The 10,534-nt window shown below is 33.7% G+C and overlaps 1 protein-coding gene across 1 annotated transcript; it reads right to left on the bottom strand.

Moving 5' to 3' along the window:
* Nucleotides 1-2,574: 2,574 nt before the first annotated feature.
* LOC128210835 (G-protein coupled receptor 83-like) lies at nt 2,575-3,926 on the bottom strand. Its single transcript, XM_052915190.1, has one exon. The coding sequence runs from the start codon at nt 3,924-3,926 to the stop codon at nt 2,646-2,648; it is 1,281 nt and encodes a 426-aa protein (XP_052771150.1). The 3' UTR covers nt 2,575-2,645.
* Between the last annotated feature and the right edge of the window lie 6,608 nt (nt 3,927-10,534).

Here is a 10,534-nt window from a genome sequence, read left to right as displayed (position 1 = left end):
ATTTACAAACGAACCTGTAATAAGAAAATATTGGACGCTTTAATCCTAAATAAAACCTAGTAAAAGGGCCCTTGTTAGAAACATCAATAAAATCTCTTGAATAAGAAACACATCTGGGTTGCAAATTATCTTGGTATGGTCTCATAAGTATAATATTACAAAAAATGTTTATCGTTTAATCTAGCTAAGTCAAGCTAAGTCCAAGATACATTTGCTTGTAATAATAAATGTTTGATCAATAAACATTATCCAATTAAACCAACAAATGATGTATTTACCTAATTCAGCGGTTGGATTACACAGCATTGAAATGATCGATTTAGTGATTTACTATGCCGAGTCAAACATTCATTTTGTAACAAGGTGACGACCCAAACATGCCTGATTAAGACATTGTATTTTTCAATACATGAGCTCTGTCTGTTACATGGTGACGTAGTGCATCACGTCTATTGTCTGTGTGTTTAAATACTAGTGAATTCAAACAATCTCAAAGTTTTACTTAAAGATGCACTCTTACTCCTTAATAAGATTTACCACAATTAATACAATTGTTTTGATATACCGGAATGGATTAATAAATGTCGAAAACAATAGTTTTTATGAAGGAAACCATGATCATTTTGAAATAAATGGTTCAGCAAACACGGTATTTCTACCTTATGAGACGAAGTAAATCAAAGTATTAGTATAGTTAGTAAATAAAACGAGTTTTGAGTTGAGTTGAGTTGAGTTGAGACGAAGTAATTCAAAGTATATCTTTTAGGACTCACCAATCATTTACCATTTTGACGTTTTCAGCTATTAAATAGAAGTTTACAATCTTATTATCAGAAATTAATATTTATCATAAATGCATTATTTAGTAAGTAGTTTAAGGTTTATCACTCACAACTTATGTTTGTTATACATGTGTTTGTATTGATTTTAAGAGTGTCACTTTAACCGAAATAACGCGGAAAACAAATACTTTTGAAATATAACTAACATTATGGAAAGATATGCACTTTGTTTTCAATAAAAAAGGCAAGAATATTCGAATATATCCATGATAAAACCAATTTCATTTGAGTACCTTCGTGCATCAAATGTTTCCTGTCTGTCGATTTGATAAAGAATACTTTTATATAGCGTACAAGTGCGTCATGCTAGTGTTCTTGGAATCCAGGAGAGACATAAGCCCTTTCAACGAGGAAATGAGATCGTATTGTCTATAATTAGCTATTTCAGAAATGTATATTTGTTATTTTGCTTTAATCTCTACACAAGAGAGGCGATTTATCATAAAAAATATTTGAAGCAAAAGCAAACCATAAAGACTAGGTCCTATTATTACGAAAACATGGTAAACATTTATAATTACTATAAGGCATAGCCCCATATTACATGTCCGCCGTACTTGTCAAATTAAAATGAACGCCGTTTGTGTCTAATGACAAAGTGTATAGGTACACCGCGTAATTAACGTTTCTACAATAATTAAACAATTTTATACAAACCTGAACTCAATGTTTTTCGAAAACTATTTCTAAGTTTGGCACGCAAATATTTATCGAACAAATATGTTGATATATTTCCTAAATCTATTTTAATATGTGTATGGACTGCGTTCTGTCTCGAGTGTTTCTTGTTGATTTCTGTTTTACCAAAGCTTATTATAAGCTTGTCAAGACTGTGTTTCTGGCTAGTAAGATGGTCCCTTTTGTTTTCCCTGTATTATTAAATAACATTCTGTGTTTTTCTTATAACCAATGTGCTCCAAATTATATGTAATACGCAGAAAGAAAGGAATGATACAAACACCATTATGAAGTACCCCGCAACACTAATTACAATCTAAGTTTATCCTTTGTGTATTCTGAATTGTCTAAAGGTTTCCAATAATGTAAATATATACCTGCTTAAAAGGATAATGCAATCGTATACATTTTGCAAACAGTTTTTTCTATCAGGTTTGAATTATGTTGCCTATATGTATGTGTATTTTGCTTCTGTGCCACAAATTGCAGTGTCATAATTATCCGTATTAGGATATTGCTTCTGTGCCACGAATTGCAGTGTCATAATTATCCGTATTAGGGTTTTTGATACCCTGTATTTCCAAAATAATGGTTCTACTAATTGACATACGACATCTTCAGGTTAGGTATCCTTCATTTTGAGAGGAATATTATTTCAGATTAATTATTAATATTTTTTTGCGATTCCCCCTAAAACTTTAATTTAAACCGAACAAATGTTCATGTCTTTATTATGATCTTTCCTATATACAGTTTTTTTTTTACAACCGTTTATGCTATACTCATGATGACAACAAATGGATGGTAAAATTACGCTGTCGAAACAATAAATATGCAGGCAATTATGGATCTTAATTATTCTAATCATTTTTGTGAAAATTATTTTTAATGCTAATTTTGATAATACATATGTGTTTTATATGCTTCATGGTTTTAGTGTACTAAACGTATAACTATGTCTAGAAATGACATAATCATTTCATCGAATTTATGACCGTCTTATGTAAAATATTCAGTTATTTAACATATGTCCTCTATTGGGTATTGACTCAGAAGCATTACCATTCTCCGTAATGCAAAGTTCACACAGCTCCTGCAATTGCAGGACAGTCTCGAGCGCACCACTTATTGTTGCCCCACTAACTGAACGTCGCTTATTGGATTCCTATGGTTAAACGACGAAAACAGCATCTCCGCTTGCTCTTTCGTTGAAATATCGTTATTTACTTTGTACAATTCATTTGGTCGGGTTGAAGTTGAAGTCCTTCTGTTGGTTGAAGGAGATTTATAAACCAGTCTATAAAAGCTACGATCTGTTCTGAACAACACACCGTCTATAATAACACCGGGGTGAACGCGTTTTGACTTTGGAAAGCAACATTTGAATCGGGACTTAATCTCCTCCCGAAATGCTTCATTTAGCCAGCAGTAAACGAACGGATTATAACATGTTGAACTGATAGCAATCCAATGGCAGATGAAAAACGATGTACTGCTAAAATGGTCTGGATTAAAATCCGCGAGTACCTGGTATAAGTTTAATGGCGTCCAACATATTGCGAACATAATAACGACCACAATCAACATTTTTATGCTTTTACGTTTTGCTTTCTGTTGAGACACATGTTGGTTTTGCGTCACTGCTCCGACATGAGTTCGAACCCAGAGTTTTTTAACAATTCTTCCATATGATATCCCGATGACTGTCAGAGGTATTATAAATTGTAAAAGGAACGTCGTAATTGTCAAATATTTCTCCCATTTATCACTTGGGTTTGGAAAGTCCGATGTGCATCTTTTGACCTTCTTGAAGAAGAAATCAACTGTTTGAACTTTGTTGAAAAGTCCAAATGGTAATGATAAACCTATTGCGACCATCCAAACGACAGTAATCACAACGATTCCTATTGGTTTGCTCATTCTGGGACTAAGAGGGTACATTAGGACTTGTTGGCGATCCAGAGCAATTCCAAGCAGGGTAAAAGTTGACACATACGATGACACCATTAACGAAAAGTTTATCAATTGACACATGGCGCTCCCAAATGGCCAATTTTCTATGAGATTGCGAGCAATATTAAAGGGTACATTGAAACATGTCAGAAGGAGATCGGAGACGGCCAGGTTTGCGATGAATATGTTTGTAACGGTCCTCATGCTTTTGTTCTTAAATATCACGTGACAAACTAAGGTATTACTGAACAAAGAAACCGCGATAACAATACTGTACGCTAGTATAAGAAATACCCGTCCACATATATTTGGCTCCTCATCTTCAAGTCCTTCTTGGTGGAACGACACGTTTCTAGACTTGTTAGCAAACTGTAACAACTCATGAATTGGCGGGACTCCCGTAATGTTGACGTCACCGTAAATTAGTTTCTCTATTTTATCGAGAAACTCCATTGCAGATGACAGTAGCAAAGGTTGTTTTTTAAAATCGAGCTCCAAAACGTTACGTCACTGTCCGTTATCAAATGACCATTAAAATATACTAAATTCTAAATATGTGGAAATATTCTTGATTGTTTTCTCTGCAAATGTTATATGATGAGGTTGTTATCTTTATCGTACACATGGCGTCCATCTCCGGCGATGTAAACTGTGTTTATTCCACATAATTTGTCACCATTGATAATTTCCGTAAGCCATATGCAAATGAAAATCGTGCTGCCAAATGTTGCAATCATTTATAAAACAATAACAAAAGTATAAATTTTATTTGTTTACACGTCTTGTCACAACCACTGATTAAACACTACTATAAAAATCCTCTATATCATATAATATCTTAGCGGTGCTTTACGTAGGCTATTGGTGTTCACAAGTCTGGCCGATATTGTACAAAAGATGTCCAGGCGAGAGATCTACAATACAAAATACTTGCGTTTCGCGCATGTCTCGCGTCTTGGCCATACAGCTTTATCGTTAAAATGGAGTGCGCAGATTCCCTTTTACTGGCAGAAATAGTTCCTTTACCTGATCGAATTTGTCTGAGATTTAAGACAGACCCTACTAAATTAAGTAATGTGCTTTCAAAAATGGATTCTTTATTTTAAGACTTTGTCTTAAAGAGCTGATCTTATGATTTGAAGTGTTTTTGCAAAGCAAATAGATACACACAAAGACAAAGGTTCAAATGGATAAAAACCTAACACTTTTTGCCATCGAGTCATGGGCTAGATGTCTTGCAGACATGTTGAAGACAGTATAGATGCCAACAATCTAATGTTTTGTACCAGACACAGAAATAATGTCACAATCATTATCGATTAATGAAGGTTGAAGATGGATATATTTTGTTTCATGGACATTTTAGAATAATGTTTGTGGAAAGTGGTTCTTGGCTCTTTTTCTTAGAAAATTCCATTGATGCAGAAACACGTGTTTCTTTATTCACTAGCATAAAGAATCGCACTCAATGATGCTCACAGTCTGTCAATACAAAATGCTATATTTGTTACCAATACCAAGTAGACGTCCAGCAATATGCATGTGGAAATTGATACCATACATGTTGACTTTATAGTGTATTACGTCCTTTAAAGGCCGGGGTGCCTGACCCCAAATATCCTACCGGACAGTAATCAAGCCTATTTGGCAGAGGAGGCGTGGTTAATCGGGTTTATGAGGTCTGCGCTGGTCAGCAGTTTTGATTGTAAACATTCACATGGCTTGTGGTCTTTTATCATTCGGATAGAGTGGTACAGAAGAATTTGTCCGTTGCTTCCTCATTTGAGATTAGTTTCATACACCATAACCAATACTTCCACGAATTGTGTTATAATAAGCAATTTGATAGTATATATCATCCCATATAATGGATGTTTCCCACCATATGGCAGTTACAACCTCATACTATGATAGTAAACCTGTAGTAAACAGAAATTGGTAGTAGAATTCAGTTGGCTGTTAGAGGGTCATGAACTTTTAAGATCTGTCAATCATAATTGCTGGAAAATTTGAATTTGTTTAACAGTTATAAAAACAAATATTTGAAAGTAGTATTTATAACTGTTTGAGAGACTTGAAATTCACAAAATATATTTATGATACATTTTATGAACCATCTTGCAAATTTTAGCATTTTATGTTCGTTAATTATTTGTATATTTAAAAAAATGTACTGGCAGTCTGTACTAGCAGACAGCTGTGTGAGGTCAAGTGAAGGGGCCATTTTTCTGACTGTCTGCCTTTTATACTACTACCCCGGCCTTTAAGGTTACATGATTGGCCATTTGAACAAAGGTTTCACAACCTTAACTCCATTTGATACGGCTCTTTCCCATGGTATTTTGTGTGCATCAGGTTGGATTATACAAACATTAACTATTTAGTTGTTGTTTTAAGAAGCAAACTATGTTTCAAACATTCGACACAGAAATATTAGAAAACAAAATGGATAGAGGCCTATTTTAGTGCGTCAAACAGGAATATTAGAGGAACTAAGAATTTCATTTCAAAAACATGTTAATACACAGCTAATTTTATACAAATAGAATCATCCTGCTCTTTTGTTTTGTTGTAGGGTTAATTGATATATTGACAGAAAAAGCTATTGAGATTTTGTACCCTTTAGTGATATTCTAGTTGTCATTCAAATATTTCGTTGAACATTTATAGGCTCGTATTTCAAAAACAAATAAAAGAATATAGGTACATTAGACAATGGCATAGCTGAAAAGACAAAACACCGTCTATTTACGAAACTGTTCACTACACTGCCTGCTTATTCCAGAAACTGACAAAGTACGTGTATCGTTGACTAGGTGGGAAAAAAGTAATGAGCAGACGGACAAGACCGGAATGAAAAATTATTTGGGGGTCAAACATTGAATACAAAACGAGTGCATAACTAGTCCTTTTGAATTATCGCGCAAAGGGAAGGACAGACTATATGTGCGTGTATTAATAAGTTCGTTAATTGTTGATCAAATTAATATTGTATTATATTGCTGCCTTCTTGGTGTAGTAGAGAATCTATCTTTTGGGTTCTGTTGTGAAAACCCGGTGTCTGGCGTAATTCATGCGTCGTTGATATGTATAGCTTAACAGTACATCTTCTTATAAACCACTAGGCTAGAAACATCCTGGCAATCGTATATATCATCTTTTTCAAATAGTTTAAAGTTCTCAATCAATTTTGTTCAAATGATGACTCATGATTAAAACAGGCCTCGCCATATCTGTTACTTTTTTTCTTACTTGTATAAAAACTTTTTTTTTTTAAAAACTCCATTGTTGTATTAGCTGAAATTCGTCTGATATAAATGTTAATAAACCATTATCATTTAATTTAACTCAGGAATTTAAATTAGCCGGCACCATTAGGTACGGCAGCCTTATGGTGAGCACATGGGTCAGGGAGAACAGGTGATTCTTAGAAATTACAATGTTTGTGAAACAACTTCATGGGAAAATAACGAACCAGAGTGTGGAACCAGCAAGTGGTAATTTAATGCTATCAGGCAGAATTCTAAACAGACCAGAAAGGGCATCCATCGTATTCGCATTTGTTTACATCTATAGAAAAAAAAACTGACATAAATTAGAAACTTTCAAGGTCAGGGTTTGACTATTTACATACATAGAAAAATATATAAAAAGGTACAAATGTTATTGGTAAGTGATTTAATTTATTCAAAGCTGTTGATGGCTTTCTCAATACGGCAAAATGAACTCGTACTAAAAATATTCCATTCTGGCACTGAAAACACTTTAATAATTCAGCAACTGTCATGTCAATCCTTATTGTATGCAAAGATTGTGTTGTTATATGTACAATCCTGAATTTTATAAACACATGCACTGCAATGGCTAAAACTAAAGTATATGGTTAAACCATTACCAGTCTAGTGTTCCACAAAAAGGTTTGTTCAAATGATGATCCTGTGGTTAAATTTACACACGCTGTTTGATGTCCGTCTTCTAACTTGACGAGTTTCTGTAGGATCATCACCAAACATGGACAATTTTGTATAGGCAGAATGTCGCGTAACGTAGTATAAACACTTTAAAGTGTCACGTAACATAAAAGTTACGTATGAAACACTTTAAAAGTAATAACTAAAATCAATAGTAGAATTCAAAGTTATTTGTAACAAAAAAAAGCAAATACTTCATCATGGTGATCAAATGTAGATTTACTTAGATGCTGACAGTTCGTGATAGCCGCTGGCTATTAGACCAATTAGCGTGACAGTTCATGACTGTAGAATACATCTTTTTGTATATAACAAGAAATTAGATATGCACACCTGTCACAAACTAGACGAAATCAGCTGTATATATGAACGCATGTTTTAATGTAGAGAGAGTTGGAGTGCGGTTAGGCACGGCAAGGAGACCGGCCTTGGGTCCTTAATGGACGGCAGTTAGGACGTGGGATTACCTTAAATGTCATGCTGTATTATATACTGATTATTATACTTAGAAAGAACGGGGAACAATAAAGACTTAGAACACTTGAACAGTTGTTGGTTGGTTACTGAACGAACTATCACGAAAGTTAAGTGAGCGTTGGCATTACGCGACACGTAAAAGTTTGGCGCCTGCTGACCGAAGATATTCAAGAACAGGGTTGACGTGGAACACAACGGCGAAGTACTTACAACTATTGGATCACATTTGAAATGAAGAAGAAAAAGGTACATGATGACAAACTGCGGTTCGAGTGACTATGGACATTGCAGCGCGACCAGGCCACGGGACAAAAGTTAGTGACGTTTTATTACTTTGTATTTCTTGCCTAGATATGACATATGTTGCTATAATTTTGGGATATTTAACGGGGCAAAATTTTAAAATTTTGGATAATAAATGCAATCAGAGCAAAGCTGTTCTTTTGAAAGAACCCCTAAGTAATCTAATTTCTGACTTAACAACGTTCCACATTATTTGGTACAATAAAACCATTTGATTTAAATAAGAATAAACTAAAGAATGAGTATTTAAGGTAACAAAGATAAAAATATTGAGAAATTCGATAAAAAAAAAAAGTAAAACAGGTGTGAAAAAAAGTTAAATGCAAACGAAGAGCTTGTCATGTATTGAACTAAATCATTTAAGTACATTATTAAATAACTATGAAAAAGAAAATCTGTGCCTAAATCCCAAACAATGATATCAAATTGTATAGATACCGTCCCTTTTTAATGCAAGATTTTCTTTTCGTAAGCAATAGAAAGTAAACTGACACGTTATTTGTCAAAATGTCTGACATAATATAGACTAATTGGTAATTAGCCCTCGGGTAATTAATAAACATAGTTAACAATAAGAAAATAACACTGCAGATTGAGTACAAGTAATTAACACTGACAGTACTGTTGTCAAATTTGGTATTTAGTCAATGTTTTTATGTCGAAGAAGGAGAAAAATGACAGGTTTTATTACTTCAGTTGTCATGTAACTGTAAGTAATTGTCAAACAAATCAGATAGGTAAATGATTTCAATGTTACCTGTAATTAACTTGACATTAATGATATGAAATCATTAAAATTAAGTAAGTTTATAGTCGTGTACATAATTGTAGTATTTTGTCAATATATCATTTTATATAATATTGAGTAAATTGGTGATGGTTTTAAAGTTTTAAAAATCATATAAATAAATCATTGTTTGGATCATAGTAAGGTCTGAGAGAGAAAGCGTGCAAAACGAAAAGTAATTTCTTAGATGTCATTATATAAGTGTATCGCCTGAATACGGCAAGTAATTTTCAATTTCGAAATCACTAATTAAATTGTTTGTTAGGTAGTAAGTAATCTAATTAAATTATTTAAGTAACTCACAGATTAGTTTGGTAAAACTAATGAATCAATTATAAAGTTGTAAGTTATCCGATGATAAGCATGATGGTAACATGTTAAGCTAGAGCTTAGCTTTCTTATAACTATGAAGATGTACAAAGTTGTACAAAGATAAACAAAGATAGTGGTCAAGAAAGACCAGGTTTCTTAAAAGTGATTGGAGATGATACGTTCAAGATATTGAATTTCAACAAAATTGTTGGACTCCTGTGAAGTCACATTAGGGTGTGAGTTATTTAATAAATTAATTGAATCACTTATGTATTAGTTTTCTTAAAATAATGGAATAATTATGAGATTAAAAGTTGTCAAATGATAAACATAACGGATCATCAATCTTGTTCTAAATATCTGTATAAGTTATCGGCTGATGAGCATGCAGGACAAAACGAAATTAATGCACATGTTGAATGGGTGTTTTAGTGTGGTAAAGGTAACATATAAGCTTTGAAAAATATTGCATAAAAAAGGTTCTTAATAAAATAAAACGCTGTTCATGAAAAAAAAACGTTCACAGAAAACTTAGGACAAACATTCATTAAATCTAACATACAAAACACTTACACGCAGATACAGTAATTAATTATAAATGGGGCCACTTTCAAAATATAAGCCTGCTTGAAAATATTAAGTTCATGGTAATAGCAACACCTATGTCAATGAAAGGTTTTAAGAAGTACAGGTAATATGTCACGTGATACGAACAGTCAATGTCAACATACTTCTTCAGCGAATATCGAGATACTATACCTATTGGCGATATTGTGTTAAGTGGTCATCGGTGTTTCATAAAGGATCGAACTATATTCTGGTATTGCGTATGTGATGTGCTAACCGATTGGTTACACTTCGGAATATCCAGAGGAGCTAAGCACACATTATCGTATGACCTGTGCTCGGCTTGACGTCACATGATCAAGTCTTTAGGACCGTGATGATTCCTGTGTGATGGACAACACCAACTTGAGATCGTTAGCATCTTCAATAACATGAACACTTGCACACATCTATCTAAGTACACTTCAAGAATTAGCAGTCGTATAATGGCAGAACATTTCGAGTCGGTGGGGACATTCTACAATCAAACAACCCCTTGGCTATAAACTCTACATCTACAACAACACGGCAGCAGCAACAACAACAACGATGATTCCCTGTCTTCAGAATGATAACATGAAAAGCAGCGCTACATAAAACATTGA

Source organism: Mya arenaria, chromosome 12, assembly GCF_026914265.1.
Source record: "Mya arenaria isolate MELC-2E11 chromosome 12, ASM2691426v1".
In the NCBI taxonomy this organism is placed as follows: domain Eukaryota; kingdom Metazoa; phylum Mollusca; class Bivalvia; order Myida; family Myidae; genus Mya; species Mya arenaria.
Note: the sequence above shows the minus strand (reverse complement) of the source record. Positions and strands in the feature narration are given on the sequence as shown.

Coding starts and splice junctions, on each gene's coding strand:
- LOC128210835 (XM_052915190.1), bottom strand. CDS start 3,926: ATGGAGTTTCTCGATAAAATAGAGAAACTAATTTACGGTGACGTCAAC.